General features: G+C 35.9%; 1 protein-coding gene across 21 annotated transcripts in view; it reads left to right on the top strand.

The window, feature by feature from the left end:
- bru1 (bruno 1) overlaps positions 1-20,549 on the top strand; it is a 301,441-nt gene that overhangs the window by 244,533 nt on the left and 36,359 nt on the right. Inside the window, exon 1 of one of the 21 annotated variants that reach the window (XM_066299122.1) lies at positions 5,069-5,490. The exons of the other annotated variants lie outside the window; for them this stretch is intronic. Coding sequence (XP_066155219.1) covers positions 5,379-5,490 — 112 coding nt within the window. The 5' untranslated portion in view covers positions 5,069-5,378. Of the gene's footprint in view, positions 1-5,068; positions 5,491-20,549 lie in introns of those variants that run through there. 21 annotated transcript variants of the gene reach the window in all.

Raw genomic sequence — 20,549 nt, 5'->3', positions numbered from 1 at the left:
AAACAACTAATTTTTCCTGTGGACGTCAGACTGTTGTGCTATTTATAATTTTATGTGGTGAATAGAAACTATTTGCAGAGAACATAATTAGCAAAGTCATTAAGATTCTTTCGTGGTGATTATGTCACTTCCCTCCATACGTCTGCATCAATAAGCTGCAGATTTACAAGCTGTTGGAGATATGAAACTGATGATATTGCAGAAGGTAATAAAATTTAACAAGCCCTAATTCTTCTGCTCTGAAAGTCTAGATTTTCATCCACCTTAATGGTAATTTAGTCCTTAATTCAATACGTCTTCGGATTAATTTATTGCCCAAAACCCGAGGAAGATAAAAAGGCAATTTTTCAGTCGGTCTTTCCAAGGAAGAAGTGTATTTGTGTCGGTCCTCAGTTGGTTATTTATTTTTCCTTCGGGTCAATAAGTACTTTGCAATATGTGTGTGCAAATGGTAAACAGTTAATATTAAAAATGGAACTTACCGATGATGTAAATATTGTTTCATAAATGGCGTAATGGAAAGTTCAATAATCGTCTAATGATGACTAAGTCACTATAAAGCCCAAATCAAGAATCTCAAAATGGCAAATAAAGTAACCGCCAGTTAGCACTTTTTACAGAGTAATATCTCTCATTATGTACCGATTTCACTCATTAGGAAATATTTATTTTTATAATTTCTTTTATTAAATTAAAACTATGTATTTACTTTACTACTGCACAGTACTACTTCAAATAGTGTAAACAAAGGCTTCCACAGATATTACTACATATCTAAGAGCATTTCGAAATTTATTATTTTTGACGCGCTACTGATTTTTGTGCAAAAACAAATAATTTTCAGTCTCAGTCGGAATGAGAAAAATTGCTTTTTTAGCAGTCTTAAAACCCAGAGGCATAGAGGCCAAAATTCGAAAGTATATTTAAAACTTATTTTCACTTACATAAACACATATTTAAAACATATTTCAAGTTACCAATACGTACATAAGCGTTCTGCCAAAACTATTACATTTAAGACACAAGGTAGTAATTAAGTACATGTACTTATTTTAAGGGATAAATCTTTAACCGATTTTATCACGAAGAGTTCCTGTGAATGTAGGTCCTTAACGTCTTCGTTTAAGAACTAGAGAGGAAGAAATTTCAATTTTTTAATATGTTTCTTTTTTAATATTTTCGGACAAAATCTGATATACGGGGGTCTTCTATGACCCAAATGTAAATATTGTCTTAATTTTTTTATTACCGATAGAAGGCGCCACATGCAAGGTTCCATCACATTTTAATTGTCCCTATCTTTTTTACGCTACACTGTATGCCACTTTTGTATTGATAAGCTTATTTTACATATACTTTTATTGAAAAAAGATACTCTTGGAAAATGTCTGTAGAAGGAACTGTTTGGAAGATACACAGATTTGCGATTGACATGAGTTGGGTAAAATTGATTTAGTAACAATTATAGAAATTATCAATATTAACCTTCTATTGTAATAATTGTTGAAAATGGCCACCACCGACTTCTACACATGCATCTATATGTTTCAACGTTAATTTTCGAACTCTTTCGAATACATCCGATGTGTTTTTGATTTCCGTATAAAAGTCGACTAATCTATTTCTCACATCTTCATTTTCCACCAGAGTTTTGTACAAGGAATCGGAGGTGACTGTTTACAACTATTATTATAATATTAAATTACTTTTGATAATTTCAATAATTGTTATTATCAATTTTATTCCAGTCATGTTAATTGCAAACCTGTTTATCTCCAAAGTGTTTAGTTTTACAGACATTTTCCAAGATTACCTTTTTTCAATGGAAGTGAATATACAGGGTGTCCTCGAATTACGTGGCCAAAATAATACCGCAGATTGTTTGAGTGAAAATAAGTTGATTTAACTAAACTTCCCGCAGTCCAAAAGTTGATAATTATGGAGCTGCAGGGTGTTAAAGTTGAAAAAAAAATCACATTTTCTTTAATATCTTTCGATTTCTTTGAGTTAATTTCACGAAATTTCATATTTGAGGGTGTTTTAGGATACGAAATTCAAATTTATTAACGATTTAGTTGTTTCTTCTAGGGGGCGCCACAAGCGACCATTAGGACACATTAAAATCTCTGTAACTTTTTTGTGCCACGGTGTATATTATTTTGGTATTTAAAAACCTTTTTCCCTACCTTTTATACTTAGAAAAGGTATACTTTATTGACTTTGCTAGAAGCAACGGTTTTGGAGAAAAACGCATAATTCTAATGCGCTGCATATTTGCGTTGGCGCTTTTAAGTAAATAACTCAGTTGGCTATGTTTTTAATTGACATTTTAACACTTGAATTTGTTTCTCAAATGTCAGTTTTTTTATTTAGCCCTCAGTTTTTCTTATCAGTTTCGCTTCTTGTTCCTGTAAATATCCATAAGTATGGCCAATAAATTCACTTATTCTGAAATGGTGAATATGCTGTTAGTTTATGGACTTTGCCGTTGTAATAGTCAAAATAATATCTGATTTTGAAAACTTATTGTTATACCTTTACTAATAATTATTTTTGAAAAACTAAATTTTTTTTAACGGAAAATAATTTTAAGGTAATTTGCATGCATCATCAGGCTTAGATGCATTTTTCTCCAAAACCGTTGCTTCTAGCGACGTCAATAAAGTATACCTTTTCTAAGTATAAAAGGTAAGGAAAAAGGTTTTTAAATACCAAAATAATATACACCGTGGCACGAAAAAGTTACAGAGATTTAAATGTGTCCTAATGGTCGCTTGTGGCGCCCCCTAGAAGAAACAACTAAATCGTTAATAAATTTGAATTTCTTATCCTAAAACACCCTCAAATATGAAATTTCGTGAAATTAACTCAAAGAAATCGAAAGGTATTAAAGAAAATGTGATTTTTTTTCAACTTTAACACCCTGTAGCTCCATAATTATCAACTTTTGGACTGAGGGAAGTTTAGTTAAATCGACTTATTTTCACTCAAACAATCTGCGGTATTATTTTGGCCACGTAATTCGAGGACACCCTGTATAATAAGACTGTTAATACAAAAGTGGCATACGGTGTAGTGCAAAAAATTTAGGGCCAATTAAAATGTGATGGAACCCTGTATGTGGCGTCCTCTATCAGTAATAAAAAAAATTAACACGATATTTGGATTTTACATCATAAAAAACCCTGTATACAAAATTTTATTCGGTTATTACATCTCTCTCCGAAAAAAAAAAAAAAAAAATATATATATATATATATATATAATTTCAACGCCATCTAATTCTTAAACGAAGACTGTGAGGACTTATATTCATAAGAACTTTTTGTGATAAAATCAGTTAAAGATTCATCGCTTGAAGTAAATACAAGTACTTCAGTGACACCTTGTATACTTTGTGTATCTTTCTTTGCACAATACGTGTTGTAGAACATAGATTTTAGTTGAAAAGGATTTGTGAAGGGTGAGAAAAAAGTGCCCTTCGTTAACGAAGAATCCTGTACATTTAGATCTCTACGCATTCGTTCCTTGATTCTAGACGGCTTGTAATCTATTCGATGTATTCATCATACGAGAAGGAATAACAATGTTGCTCAGGGGGCACATGCGGAAACCAAATGCTGGAAAAAATCCATATTTTCGTTAAAAGAGTATTTCTGTGTAGCGTAGCATGATTTCTAAACGCAATACAACATATTCCTCGCTGTAGTCTATACTAATATATAGAAAACGATATGAAACAGCTTATTCGCAGTAACATTTGTTCTTCCGTTCCGTCATATATCGAAGAAACTAAAAAAACATCGTATGTGCTATTCAATCTTGTAAAATATCGGCCAGTGCCATGGAAATTAATAGTTCTGTCTCTGTATAAATAATAAACAGTGGGAACCGCCAAATATGACATGTGAGAGAGGTTAGAAGTTTAAGAAATGTCAAATTTTATTGGGTCGCTGCTGCATTCTTGTGTCAATAATTGAAGTAGAAAGTTGAGACATTCAAAAAATTGACATTTCTGGTACATTTTTATCTTTGTTCATATGTAAAATTCGCCTACCGTCACTGTCCATACCCTTTTTGTTAACCTTAGAGTAGTTTCCTTGAATCATATATCAGTTCACGGTTCGATCTATCTGAACGTGTTTCGCTTTTAAAAGTCAGTTAACGCACTTGAATTGAGTATTTATTTCTTTAGTGACTTTTATATGAATTTTAATGATTTGTTTAGTAAGCTTCGCCAAGCCGTATCATAAACCATCCGAAAATGTTGTGACACTTTCGAAAGCATCTGCCTCTCGCCGCATAAACCAGCAAAAATACCCCATGATCTTTCTCTATTTGTTGCTAGCACTCATGTAGAAATCCCTTGTTCCAGCTAATAATCTCTGCCAGAGATTTATACTATCGATACCGACCCTGGAAAAATAAAAAGAGATTTTTCAAGCCCTGTCAACTCGAGAGTTCTCGGCTATTTTTATACATGCGAATATTTTTTTTATGTAGGTCGATAAATCGCAACTTATCTAACTATATAATGCGAGAAACACTATGTTTGGCCATTTTATCGAGCTTTAGCGGAATTTATGCAGAAAACGTGCCCGTACGAGATTTAATGAATGAAGTTGTGTGTTATTTATTACTTGCAGTTATAGCCAGAATAAGTGGAGTTATTTTTCACTCGAGCCTTTAGTGCGGTAATAAGTTCACCTCCGAAATTGCCATTATTATGTCACTGATTTTTCGAATTTCAGGGCTTGGCCGGACGTGACCATAATAATCTAACAAAGCTCTCGCGCGGTTATGGCTTTGCTAATGACGAGTTATCAGCAGCTTCCTCTGATGGCCTCAAGGTGTTTCATTCCATCAGGAGGCCCCGGCTTCGTTAATACTTTAAATCCCACTGTCCCGCGGGACGTCAAACAAAAGTGCATTTAATGCAAATCGCGTGTCGGTTATATTGTCAAGGAGTACCACGTGACGTAGTCGCAGGAAGTACCACCCCCTGTCGCTCGAGGCTCCATCATGCACAATTGCCATGCGACACACGTAGCGCAGTAGATACTGTGTAGGTACTGCCTGCTTAGCCTGACGACCGTCTACGTCCGACAACCTAAAGTGATATATTATTTGTATTCGTCACATAACTCTAGTCGGTACGTTACGAAGTTAAATGAGTCGTACATTCGTTCAGTAATGCCAGAGAACGCGGGAAAGACGAGCGTCGCACCTGTTGTAGACCAGTGTCGTCGGCGCCGCGACGCCCTATTGCATGTGACGCCGCTGATGCGGTGATCGATTGTTTCGGACGGTCGGGAGTGTGCCAGACTCGCTCAGGTTCAACAAGTGGTCCTGCATCCCGATTTCCAAGAAGTAGTGCCATGAAAAGCAGGACCGGGGCGAAAGGACCGTACCAAAACGGCCCCGTTTATCCATCCATCAGCTCCAATTATTGGCAGCCGGCTCCAGTCCCTAGTCCTTATTTAGTGCCAGGTAGTACTCTTTAAAGTACTTGGTTTCGTCCCGTGTTCAAATGCGTTTTGGTACCTTTAGGCGAGTGAATGTTTAATGCGGAGCCGGTGGTACTACCTACAACTTGGTATTCAAAGTCGAGAGATCGTCCTGTTTGCATAAAACGTGACTTTTAATAACAAAGATTTTGCATTAAATAAATACGATTTCGCAATTGTAGGTAACCAATGCACCACGCAATGCATTTGGATTTATTCTCTTGGGATAATGCGCGGTGCCAAAGGGTTTGTTTTTTATAGTCGGAAAAACAAATTCTTATAGAAGTGACGATTTTTTGGAATGTTTTGATCTCACAAAAGTTCCAGGTAGTAAATTATATTTTCGATCCCTGATAGTTTCTACCGTCGAGTACGCATGAATTTGAATCGACGCGCAGGAAAATGTTACTTTTGGAAAATTACATAAAACTGGGGTGCTTCCTCCAGAAAGGAATGAAAGTATCTTCGTTGTATGCCACCCTGGTGATTAATGGAGTTCTAGTGAAAAAGATGAAAATCAAAATTGATATATTCATGAATTTTTGCCTAAATTCACCCGGAAAGGCATAAATAGGGGCTCGATCTTCTGGAGCCACACTGTATGAGTTTCTCTTTAGAAATTTAACGTGCGGGAGTGAAATAAAACTACACAGTTTTTTTTACACGAAAATCCGAATTCTTAATTTCATCGCGGATAATGCACTAAAAAACAGATCAAAAGCGTTAAAACGTCATCTCCCAAATTTCATTTTGTCCTTATACCCCTCATGCTCAAAGAGGGTTGACCTTAACGGGTTCCTACCTGCGTTCTCAATTATGTGAAATTCACCGGAAACCAGAAGGTACATTCCGTATACAAATTAAAAGATAGCAATGTTACGGCCGTTAAAAAGAACCAAGATCCTTTAGCGTTTATTTTTTAACGTTTACGTATGCAGTGAAATAACCCAAAAGCTCATTTATTTGTTTTATTGTGGTGTTGGTGACAAAGTCTCAAGTTCCAAAATAGTTTGTCCTTTTCAATTACGTTCGGAACACTCGAGTTTTTGGTTCGCACAAGTTTGTCTTTGGTTTCAATATATCGAGCACAGGACTTCTGCAGAATTTTTATTGACGTTTTGCAGGTTTCCTGGCGTTAGAACGGGAAAAAAGGCAATTTTTCCCTGCAACGCGTATTTTTTATTCAAATTCACTAGACCAAAGGAAAGAGAATTTACTATTGAAAAATTCAGTAGGTATAACGGAACTAGGATTATTTACTTTTGCCACTGCAAAGTTGGATCTTTCTCGTCTATTATAGACCAGGAATATGCACGGCAGAGGTAATATTAGGCATATGCATTATGAATATCGTAGGAGAGTATACTGTAAATCAAGAGACTGACGTAAGTCTTAACTTGGCGAGCGAAGTTTCCCTAAAAGACTAATGGGCAATTCAATCTCTAGGCATATTTTTCACTTAAAATTTCTTTTTAATTAAATTCTTATAATTCTCATATAAAATAATATTGAGTGCTATTCTGTATTTCGGTTTTCCGCCGGACCTGTAATATCGATAACAAACCAATTAAATAAATACTGAACAACGTCCTGTATTTCACTATTGACAATGTTACACAAGAATGAGTAACTTCATTAAAAAACAAATCCGATGAGTTCTGTCAGCCAACGCTGGGCTTTGCGTTTTTTGAGTTTCTGAGATACAAACTTGCTTTCAATTTGATTTTTAAGGTTCCAGTACCTCAACGGAAGTATCCAGGGTCGGCCTAGAATCCATATTTATCGATTACAGCAATAAACATTGCCTCAAAGTATCCTTAATTTGCTTGGAAACTTTACATTTTCAACCATTTTTAATTTTTTTCCGGCCAGTTTAACAGACCGTTGATGGCACTTCTTCCTCGGCTCTTTTCATTAATTTACTGTATGTTTCGGCTTTTTATGGTGGGTTTCCCAACGAGGCAACTAATGCCTTACACTGAGCTACTTCTCTATAGCGGAAAATGCCAAATGAGTAACGTTTTATTGAAGGTGTGCAAGCAGTATGATAAGTTTAATAATGATTGAAAATGCGTGCTTCCCGGATGGTATAACGAATACTTATTGGATTATTTTTTTCCCAAAAAGGTTTTTTTTCTATCGGTCCATTCATTATTGTTAGTTCAGGTTACTTCAGGTATTTTTACATTCTTCGAATTCATAAAAAATTATGCTCGTGTGTTTTCCTTGGAAAACACTCATTAATTAAAAAGCAGCTCAATAAAACAGAACAAACAATATAATTTATGTTTGCCTTCTAGAGAACGAAAATAACCTGAAAAGTGAAACGTGCATAGTTGCTGATAATTTTCAATAATTATCGCCGGTCGTAGCTATGAAAAACATGAAACATTTTTTTGCTTTTCATGATAAGTAGTTTTTATCAGTGGTTACCATTAGGCTGCTTGTAAAATTCAAACCATCGACGATAATACAGTCAATGGGTGCTTTTGTGTGTTCGCAATGCGGATGGGCAACAATTGCGAGGAAGCCATTTCAGTGGCGTAACGATGGTTCGGAGAAAGTTATTTTATGTTCTAGTCAAGATTACATACAGCACTATCATTTTGGCATAAGAGGTTTGCTAATCACTCGATAATTATTATTGATAAATAGGTGTCACAACTGGCTGTCACGCATGCATGGTAATACATGTCACCTTGTCGCAATGACCCCATGAAAGTTACATTACCTCAGAGACTCGGCACGGTATTGACGACCATTTTTACACTTCAATAATTGCAGTTTATACACCTAATTCCAACAGTATATCGCATTGTATGTAAATTACGGAATACTCTACTAAACTTCAGGGTATAAAATTCCGGGTCACATGTTCACTCCCCCATGGGCTTAATTGCTCGAATAAGCACTCAAGTAGTACTATGGAGAGTTCGTGTCGAAGCTATTTGTCGTAATAATTTTCGGGTTATGTAACCTTTCATAACACGCCATAATTAAATATTAAACAATATTCTAGTTCCTTACATGCGAGTGTATACAAACAATAAAACCGACCCAGTGCAAAGGTGACATGGAAATTAGATGTTCAGTATGAATTGCCTTGAATTGTTTGTTTTCAAAGTTAACATCAGAGGATTTTTGCGTCATGTCGAAGCACTGTCACAATGTCATGTTTATATATATTGTCGCATATTACATGATGTTAGTTTAAGGGGAATTTCTAATGATCCTTTTCGAATAATGTTCAGGGTTTATTTTTTCCTGCGAAAAATGCAATGAGCTTCGATAATCCCAATAGCAATAGCCGACCTTCGAAGCCAATGGCCGTGTCTAATTAGATTTAACAATTATTGAATTTAACCCAGTCAATAAAACCGTTTTACAGCGTGGAAATGTTGCACATTCAGGATTTCCAATTGCACAAAGCAGAAACAACACCCTCTGACCAATTATCGCTTTTGTTTGTCCGACATTTTGTTCATGATTGTAAATTAAGGCATTTATGGACTTACTAAATTATTTTGTGAGAATGCGACTTTCAAGCATTAAAAGCCAAAAGAACGCGAATCTCCTACTTTTATCTAAAAATATTTTCCATTGTAAAAAACGAGTAGTGTTCATTTTAATGAATTTTATAGAATTTATTCTCTGGTTAGGGCTTCCCTAGTCTTTAACCGAGAGTGATTTGGCAGGAGTTAATTTAAGCGAACTGACGCATGTCAAGTTCAAAGTACCGAAATAAATTCAGTTTCTTTCCATCTTTATATACAGAGTGTTTCCTAAGTACGGCACATAACTTCGGATATTCTGCAGCTAAAATAAAGGTAATTTTGTCATATAAACTATATCCCAAAAATGCTTCGTTGCGGAAATACAGGGTGTGAAAATCTCTTAAAAAACTTAAAATTCTTTTAATATTTCCGAAACTACTTGAGACATTTTAATGAAATTTTGCATGGTTTGAGAGTTAGCAACGGTGCAAAACAACAAAAAAAATCATATCTTCGTACAAGTATTTCTCCTCTTAAGAATAACAAAAAAGAATGAAAAAATTTAGCTACAGTGTTTTTTATTTATTTGCTCCAAAACGGTACGTCCTACGAAAAAAAGTCAAAAAACCTTTTTTCTTCCGAATCAAAAACAAAATTAAAAAAAGAACAAAATATTGGAAAAGAACAGTGGCGCACCACATTTTTCCTTTAAAATATCCAGCAATTATCTTGCCACAACAGCCACTGTTTTTAGCGTAAAATAGACACCGTTGCTAACTCTCAAACCCTGCAAAATTTCACTAAAATGTCTCAAGTAGTTTTGGAAATATTTAAAAAATTGTAATTTTTTAAAGTAATTTTCACATCCTGCATTTCCGCAACGAAGCATTTTTGGGATATAGTTTATATAAGAAAATTACCTTCATTTTAGCTGTAGAATATGCTCCCGAAGTTATGTACCGTACTTAGGAAACACCCTATATAATGCAAAAATGTTATCTTTATTGCGATTTATCGTTCTATATGGATATATGGGTGTCTTAAAAGTCATTTAGAAAGAGAATAAATTCATGCGTTTGATGATAGTCATTGTAAACCATTCTTGTAGATTTTAAAGATTCGATTCCATTTATATTACCAGAAAGTTTCATTTTCAATGGATTTATTCGAAAGAATGATACAAATTGTCAATATTTTCTGGGAGTTCCTATTTTTACATACCCTTCCGTGAAAGCAACCTCATGGGCACGCACCTGAAATTCTTGAATGAATTCTAATGTATCTAAAAAACTCACTTATCATAATGTTATCAAACGACGTAACTTGGAATTAAATTGGCCTACGTATTTGGAAAAACGATTTTTTTTCCTCCCGCAAACTCCTGAAATCGAACGATTCCCGACATATATTTACAGGATTTTTTTCTTATTTTGACTCAAGTGATATCCACACAACCCTTAAATTTGAAGCGCATGTTTAGGAAATACTCAGTATAATGCGTCACTTTTATTATGGCCCTCGATATATTCTGAAATCCATAAGAAATAAATGGATGTCAACAGGTGCGACATTGAAGAATTTCTTATGAGTAATAAAAATATTTCACAATGGAACAAGTCGACCTGAGTAGGTCCCTTTGTCAGTATAAAAATGATTAGGGGTGTTTAGATATGTCTATGTATTCTTTTATCTCGACGAACATTTGGCCGATTAGTGGGTTAATAACGTGTAGTTATACCTTGATAAAAAAAAATAATGATGTAGGTTCTTCTTGTATTATGGGATTATCAATAAAAAAAGCTTATATAATTGTTATATATCAGTTAAACATAAATATTTTGCATTTCATTTTTCATTCCACATGTCAATTTATCGCAAAGAAGGAGCAATAGAGAAACAAAAAGAGAGGGTAATTAGTCAGATTATCTTAACATGCGATAAATCATCGTAATCGGAAAAAAAAGCTGAATCTAAAAATGTGAAAATCCAAGATGGCGCCCATAAGAAAAAATAAAGTTGATGATGGTTCCGGAAAATCGAAATGTCGGATTTCAAATTTGACACTGTTGTGTTGTCGAGGAGAGAAAGTGACTACGAAAATGTGCCAGCCGTTTTCAATCATCTCTTCAAATGAATACAAAAAAAAATAAAAACCCTTTTTCGAAATTTCGTATTTTCCCGGATATTTCCGGAAATAATGGAAATTTTATAATTCTTCAAACGGCATCTTACAAAGCTCGAAAATGCGCAACTTTACCCTAATTTCACCGATCTCGTATCTCTTCAAATAACCGTGATCTCCATGGTTGAGCTCGTAAAACGGACACCTTGTATGTATAAACCCCTTTAACTTACATCAATTAGGGGTAGCCTTTTGACGTATATTAACTTAAACTTTAAAGTACCAGTAAAATAACCATCTGTGCCAGTAGAAACGATAGAAGCAATTGAATTTTTTGGCACCAGTATTTTTTGGAACCAACAAGCCTTGCATGTCTAATCTAAGATCCATGCAGGGCGAAATCGCGTAAGGAAGAGTTTGCACGTGCATGAATCGTTGGCGCCAGTTAACTAGCGTCATTATTTTGGCGCGGATACACCCATGAATTTGAAATGCCAGTAAACTGGTGCCAATAATTCTGTCTTCTCAATATCAGTTAGTGTCGCCTGTAATGATGCTCATAGCTCCCTCCACAATACTTTTTTCATTTTAACGCATATCTCTGCATGGGACGTTGTTTACTAATGTAAGAACTTTCTGAAACATTCAGTTGTAAATGATATCGAAATTTCTATTCAATGAGCTCATGTGAGCATAAAGCAGGCTCATTCTTTATACCACTATTGTTATAAGGCTCAGAAATATATTCCTAAACCCCTTAATGGGGCTCCATAATGGGTAAAGAGAATAACATATGCGCAAACTATTTATATAGAATAGAAAGCATGCAATCCAGAATTCCTAACGGACCTTCATATAAACGCATTTTCAGCATTTGAAATTCACAGTTTTCGAGAGCACTCAACTTTCATCGAATATTTAACTTTTATCCCGTAAAAGTTTTCAGTTTAGGAGTGTGGAGGTATTCGGATATCCAAATTTTGAAAAGTTCAAGTTCTCTGCTTTATCAGGTATTATTTCAACTTATCAAGTACTACATATGTACGTCGACGCTTTACTTTTTAAGTTCGTTTTTCCGTTCGTTTCGTTTTTCCTTTGACGAGTATTTTTTTTCAGTCAGAAAAAGCCTTGGGTCCCTTTGAGAATCAAATGAAAAAGCTCTAATTAACATGAATAAGACTTCATCGTTTTAATATAACAAGTTTTCAGGTGTTCTGAGATTGCGCGATTTAAATTTTATTTGAAATCTGTCGAGACCCGAATAACCATCTACAGGGTGGTCCAGGTTTTACGATCAGAATTTAGAAACACGCATGTTAAGGCGAGTTGCTGATCTAAACATCCGAATTTTCTTAGTTCCTGACTTGCAGGACGACAAAAAGAAGAAAAAAATGTTTTTCTAATTTCAAACTGTCAAAGCTTCGCACGCCAAATATGATACAGTGAATGCGCTCATGAAGTATCGCTAACAAAAATCAACAAATTGCCGAGTTCACCAGTGACGGATTTATGAGCACTGAATACTAATGACTCGATAAAAAACCAATTAAGTTTTGGAAAAAAAACGGAATATGAATATTTTCGCGGAAAATATTCCACCAGTGGCGGAGTGAAAATACCTACTGAATTGGATTAGTAAATTAATTTAATGGGAATAAATTAATTTCGTTTCCTATGTTTTTCGAAACAAACCCTTGTCCTAGAGGGCGAAATTTCGTAAAGTTTCACTAAGAAAATCAACGGAACGGCAAACGGCAGGCAGATTCAATTAAAATCGAACGTGCAGACACGATTATAGATAAACTCGCAAAAGGAATGATAACGATTGGTGGCCTTTATCCCTTATAAGTAGATTAAACACCTTCAGGCTCTACCCCGAGTCCCCTGAGCTGTATGTGTAATGAAAACAATACTCCGACTTCCTTGAAGTTCAAACCGGAGACCTTGTGTTTTGATTAGGTGATACAGCTTCCGTCCAACACAATAAGAACTTCTTGTATAATAAAGCTGATATTTATTTCGGATAGTCCGCCGTTGACGGAAAACTCGTCTCTTGCAGCCAAGAAAGTAAGCCCCGAATAAACAGTAAAAAAGGGCCGAAAATAGGAAAGCCAGGTCCGTTTTATTCTGCCTCGTATATCTCGTAAGCAGCGACATCGAGATCCTGATCGCGATAAATCTGCTGAAATATTGCCACCACAGGGACATTTGTAATGTAAACATCACTCCAGGTCCGAGAACAATATCATCTTTGTCACCGAGCAAAAAGGAGGAACGAATAAGTTTCTTGGTAGACAGACACAGGCGTAGATAAGAAAAAATCGGAAGAGATCAAGATTGCATCCGCCTTTGCCTGCGGTTTAATTTTAAATCGATGCAACTTCAATCAGTAAACCGAATACCCCAAGTTTTTTACATCACATTACAGTTTGACGAAATATACCTGTATAAAGGATTTACTGCTTAAAAATGTAAAATTCTACCACCAAAATGGCTGTCGGACAGCCATTTTTTTTTCTCACAGCTGTGGGAAATAAGCTTATTTCCTTTTCGTTGCGCACACAATCTGTATGGAGTACTGAAATGGGCGATTATTCGATCAATTTTGAGTCGGTAACAAAGAAATATTACGGCAGTCGCTAAAAAAATAACTTCTGACATTTCCTATATTTTCGACACATTTTCCGTATTTACTCCACATTTTTTCAGTCTTTATGCAAGTTTTCATATTTTTGCCACGTTATTTTTGAATTTCTCTAACATTATAATAATTAAACCTCACAGTGTGTAATGGATCCTTTTTTCCTAAAACAACGCCCCTTTTCCACTACACTTTGTCTGTGGAATGGCGTTCCACGCATAGGTATTTAATTTCACGAAACCATTAGAAATATTAATGTCATCGAACTTGATACAGGGTGTACACAAAATGATTGTTTAGCAAAATAACAGAAATTGGTTCAGGCTAATTGCAAGGATTAAATTTCCAAGGCAGACGAACCGAACAAACTGCGTAAATTCCTACGATACTTCCCCAACGTTTTTTTTTCAACTTCGCAGTTTCATATCAGGAAAAACGACAAAGAAAAAGTTTTCAAACTCCTTTTTCCGAATTAAAAATGGTAATTATACCGTAAACGGTTTTTGCTCCGATCGTTCTGATTTTTTAATGTTATTCTAAAGGTTATTTTGAACAACTTTTCTAAAGGGACAAGGGCGCGCAAATGCCTCTTTCACACTTTTTTTTAGGTTGAACATTTTTCCAAATGCAATTGTCTTACGGGATCGTGGAGCGAATAGGGGTGCTGGGTGGGGTAAGGTAAGGTAAGATAAGGTAAGGTAAGATAAGGTAAGGTGAGGTGAGGTAAGGTAAGGTAAGATAAGGTAAGGTGAGGTAAGGTAAGGTAAGATAAGGTAAGGTGAGGTGAAGTAAGGTAAGGTAAGGTAAGATAAGGTTAGGTAAGGTAAGGTAACACATTTCCATTTTTCATCCAAATAATCATTTTTGAATTTATCAATTCGACAACATTGCTTGATTCTCCCAGCATTCACGTCTCACATAAAAACGTTATGTTTCGATATTTGTTTTGATATTTTGGACTGATTAGTTCAGGTTATTTCAGATTAGTTCGGATCACCTCAGTAAAGGAAATTTATTTCATTTAGTTTCAATTCTTATCAAGCAATATGTTTTTCATTTACTTATTTTGATCAGAATTTATGTTTTTTTTCAATTGCGATTGCAATTAAAATAAAATTGTAAAATGTTTGTGTATCTTTCTTGCGCAGGGGCCACGCTAGTATTTTAGTCGATTAAGCGAAGTGTCTTTCGGGATTCATGGAGTGAATTGAAGTGCTGAGTGAGGTAATTGTCAACAACGTTTCAGATCTTTAAAGCAACAACAAAATATTACATACCCATAGTGAAGCAGTTTACCCCACCCAGCATCCCTATTCGCTCCACGATCCCGTAAGACAGTTGGATTTGGAAAAATGTTTCACCTAAAAAAAAGTGTGAAAGAGGCATTTGCGCGCCCTTGTCCCTTGTTGTTCAAAATGACCTTTAGAACAACATATTAAAAAATCAGAACGACCAAAGCGAAAACCGTTTACGGTACTGTTACCTTAAAAATAAATATAATAAAAAAGAAACATATGTTTTGGGGAATACCCAGAGCAGACCATCCTAGGAGAGCCGCTCGTGATTTTTTACGATGCCCAAACCCTTACGTCTCTCCCTTAATTCAGATCAGTTCTAGTTCTTCTAAGTGATTGATACTTTAACAGGAAAATTATATATATATTCAAATTCAAACCATTTTTTTATTTACACGCCGCATTTTCTTCAGTAGCGAATTAACCCTCAATCAATCATCTTAAAGCGGAGTTGATGAATCGACATTTAAGCTTAACTCGACTAAACACATCATCCATATGCTTTGATATCCATAAATATATCTCAAAGAGAAATTTGTGATTGAACTAAGCCGAAGCCATTATCCAGCAACTGAATAAATTCATCAGCGTTAATTATCATTAATTAAACACATCTTAAGTGGGCACTTCTTTGATTTGTGGCTCGTTCTGACCCACACTTCTTTCCAAATATTGACCGAAAACCAGTCGTTTCATATCTAAGAAACAACATGAGCTTGAATACACCCATATATGAATGGCTTGAGTACACGTTTCGTCATTAAGCAAACACATGCTGCATGTTAAGAGTTTTTTATTCTCTCGTCTTTTTGTTAACTAATGCATTGAGTATGCTCGATAATGTATTATAATGTATTTTCATGTGAACATGCCATTTGCTAATGTGAGCTGCCTCTCAAAATTAAATACCTACGCCAGGTAACCATCAGTGTTACTTTTACTTAACCGCAGTAAAATGGTCTGTCTGTGTTTGCATTTACGGTATTGATTGGTGGTGTTCATGTTGGGGTATCTCCCCCTTTTTTAACGGTTTTTGATATGCTACACGGCAGAATTCTCGTCAATATTTGGTGACGATGACGTGGGATAAATTGGCAAATATTAGTTTTATTCGGTGGGAAAGTGGGATAACTACTCATGGTGTCGATCGGTTTGGGAACCTAAGTGTAAAATAATAAAATTGCAATTATTATTTTCCAATGGGTTCATTCAGTGGATGTGTTGATAAAAGGGTTTGCTCCACAGAATAAATAGCCACAATATTTAAAATCAATATTTTTGCACTCCGCGGATAAAAAGCACGATTTTAGACCTTCGATTCAGGGTAGTATTTATTTCCGCCCATGGTCATTAGACTAAATCCTGGGGGTTCACAGCGCATAGAAAAGGAGTGCAAGGGACGGTCAATCAACCTCAGAATCCTCATCTCAGTGATTTCAATCCTCAAAGATTAACCGACATTCCGTCCACCCAGAACCTCGGACGCCGCGTCCTTCAATTAATTCTAACCTCTTGCGGTTTTAAAGATACTCATAGTAACTAACACGTATGCGTAGCCCCCAGTAGAATTCAATCTTAATCACCTGAAAACAATGAAAGTTAACTATTGTTAATCGCTTTGTAAGAGAACTAAAGTTGGTCATCGGACGGCTTAAATTAGATAATCCATGAGGATTACAATCACCGCAAATTACAAATAATATATTTTCCAGTGCGTGATTGTTGTTAAAAGGGGTTAAATGTCATTAGGTATGTGAGAGGGTGCGTTCGTCCTCTTCGCAAGTGAACTGCACAGAACTTCGTCCCTTTGTTCGTCCTAGAGAAACAAAAAACCTAGTGTAAACCTTCAGACTAAGGTGCCCTTTAATCCTTTAGCGAAACTTTGCCATGGGATCAGTATTTCGTATACTAATATGTAGTCGACATAATCTGAAATTTTCACATTTAGATTCAACTAAAACAAATTATAGAGTTAAGGAGGAAAACTCTCATGAAATAGAGTCAGAAAAGTTTCAAAGTAACGTATTTACCTCAAGCCTGTTCATAATGAGGTGGTAATATACTTACCTAAAGGCAGATAGCAAGGTGTTACACTTCAAGCAAGGTTCGTTTTCTTATACACTGATTTTCAAAAAAACCGCTTTTTTGGCATTACGTTGGGTCGGGTAATAGATAAAAACGATCAAAATATTAAAAGAAAATTATTGTGAATAAGTAAACAAATTTAATAATAATTTAATAATGGGTGGTATCTCCTCTTAAATTAATACATTCCTGTAAGCGACGTGGCACGCTTAAAATTAAATTGTCAATATCTTCCTGTGGTATTGTGTCCCAGGCAATCTGCACCTGCTCGCGGAGTTCATATGTGGTCTCTGGAGGGCGAGCTAAACGTTGAAGTCTCCGACCCATTGTATCCCATACATGCTCTATTGGGGACAAATCTGGAGACCGAACTGGCCAAGGCAAAGTATCCAAATTTTCAGCTTCCAAATATCTCAAAGTATCGTTGGCTACATGTGGTCGCGCATTATCCTGTTGAAATGTGCTTCCAGGATGGTCGTGCATGTATGGTACAAGAACCGGTTCTAAGACACTATTAATGTACCTCTGAGCATTTAATCTATCATAAATGAAAACAAGAGGAGACCGACTACCTTACTGGATGGCACCCCAAACCATGACACCTGGTGTTAAACCAAAATGACGCCTTTCCAAAAAGTCCAAATTTAATCGCTCTCCTCTGCGCCTTCTAACACGTAACCGTCCATCAAATCGCCATAAACAAAATCGGCTCTCATCACTGGACACGATTCTTCTCCACTCATTCACCCATTGCACTCTCAGATGATACCACTCCAGTCGGGCCACCCTGTGGTTTCGAGATAATGGAAGCCGACCCATAGGACGATATGAATTTAGTCCAAAACTTCGAATTCTGCGATACATCGTACTAAGAAAGACCCTTCGATTTAGGGTGGCTACCCAGGTAGCACCAAGAGACGGAATTGTTTGAAACGGGGCGCCTGTCGCTGAACGACGAAGTCGCCGGTCTTCGCGTCGGTTCGTCATTCTTGGACGGCCACTACCACGATGACGATTTACTGACCCTTCGTTAGACCAATCTCTCCAAGCTCTTAGCACTGTTGATGCGTTTCGATCCAATCTACGTGCAATTTCGCGGCAAGGTAAACCTGCCTCATGCATACCAACAATTCTTCCCCTTTCGAAGGGAGTTAGCTGCCGATAAACTGCATTTTGGCGTACACGAGGCATTTTGCACTACCACACATTCAATATGGTACTAACAATAATACCTTTATCGCTATCCGCCTGTAAAAAAATTGCAAAAAGAACGATCGTCACAGATAAAAAAGTAAAGAAAAACTTCATATCGCATTAAAATACGAACTTGAAATTTTTATCATTTTTTTTCTCTTTACAAGCTTAAAATCATGGCAAAATTTCAAATACATACAATGCGTTCTTCTTGGTGTTGCGGTTTTTTTGAAAGTCAGTATATTTTTGCAGGGCAGGTCTTAGACTTGCCTTGATCCAATAAGTTTAACCCCGCTCTTGTAATTGATGCAAGAAAAAATGCAATAACTGCGAAATCTTTGGCATTGGAGGTTGTGAATGAGCCCAATGGTGACATTATCTCAGTAGCGCATTTTTCAATTTCTCAATTTCTCAATTTTTCTTTTTTTTTCATATTCTGCAGAAATAATTACAATTCGTGTTCAATTCAACGCAATGGCAATAATTGCAATGTTTTTTTACTTCTCGCTACTACACACTGACGATTATGAACGAGCTCAATGGTTACGTTACGTCCGTCGCACACTTCCTAATTTTTCAATTTCCAGATTTTCCTATTTGTTTTAATTTCCTGCAGAAATGATTTAAAAACCACATTTCGAGCCACGTAATGGCAATAATGGCAAGATTTTTTTTTTTGCTTCTCGCTCCCACACGCTGATGATTAAGAATGACTTGAACGGTCCCATTACTTCGGCTGCTGCTAATTTCTCAATTTCTGGATTTTTCTATTTGTTTTAATTTCCTGCAGAAATAATTTAAAATTCGCATTTCCAGCAGCGCCATTGCAATAATTGCGAGATTTTTTTGCTCTTCGCTGCCACACGCTGACGATTATGAATGACTTCCATGGTCGCATTACCTCAGCAGCAGATTTCCTAATTTTTCAATTCCTGAATTTTCCTGTTTATTTTAATTTCCTGTGGAAATAATTTCGAATTCGCCTTTCCAGCAACGTAATAGCAATGGCTACACGAGAAGGTGGAATAAATCACAAAGGGTAATAAAAATTAGCAGTTATATGAATTTTGTGCTTAGAAATGATAAATTTGTGTTACACCTTAACAGTCTATTAAAAATGTAGGTGTGCATAACATTAAAGTGTGCCCATTGAAAGTGTATGAGTCAACAGATTAAAAATAATTATTGCATTACGAAGTATCTGCATTTGAATTGTGGAAATGGACTAATGAAATAAAGTAACAAATAGTGATGATTTTCACCGAATAAGATTTTCCCCGATCTTGTTGCGCCGGCTCCTTTTAGCTTTTTATGTACTGCAGTAGAGCGAAAGCAAATAAATAGTTAACATACACTGTTCTACAAAAAGATAGCTCCGCCTATGTTTTTTGGTAATTTACGAAAGTGTTTAGACTTTCCTTAAGTTTTTCTTCAAAATCATGTTTGTTGGCCAAAAATATTACTCTCTGCAAAAAAACCATTCACATCTGCTTCCTTATACTGTAGTATAGCATACTAAACCGAAAATCGGCTTCCACAAAATGATAGCTCCACTTCAAAAACAGCAATTTATTTACAGCTTACCAAGAAAATGATAGCATTAGCCATTCTTCCGAATTACTCTAAATAAACGTTTATCCATAGATTCTACAGGTCTAACAAGAAGATTATTATCCAGATTTTCCCATTCAAGAAAAATTGAATTCTTAAGCTCCTGAATGGTACTATATTTTCGATTATTTGCGTAAACACGGTGTACGAGTATCGCCCGAACGTTTTCCATTACGTTTAAATCCGGCGAACGAGAAGGCCAGTCGACCATTGGCAATTGTGCTCCATTAAACCAAGCTTTCGATGATCGCGAGACATGAATTGGTGCATTGTCTTGTTGATGCTGGAATGGAATGCCATCATTTGCCTCGAGATAAGGCAAAAGACTCCAGCAGTTCTCCATATTCTTCCGAATTCATCTTAGTGGATGGAAACGTTAAACGTACTATGTCATGCACGCTGAACGCTGCCCCCACCATCAATGTGCCACCACAAAAGTTGCTTCGTGAAAAAATTCGAGGTTCTTTCCTCAAATCTTTCCAATACGAGTTATATCCATCGGGGCCATCCAGATTCCATTTTTTCTCGTCTGAACAAATACACTACATGGAAGGTAGTGAATAATTACATGCTGCTAATATTGAAAACTTACATTTGTAA

Source organism: Euwallacea fornicatus, chromosome 32 (assembly GCF_040115645.1).
Source record: "Euwallacea fornicatus isolate EFF26 chromosome 32, ASM4011564v1, whole genome shotgun sequence".
NCBI classification, from domain to species: Eukaryota; Metazoa; Arthropoda; class Insecta; order Coleoptera; family Curculionidae; genus Euwallacea; species Euwallacea fornicatus.
The sequence above is the reverse complement of the archived record's forward strand: the minus strand, read 5'-3'. Positions and strand labels throughout refer to the sequence as shown.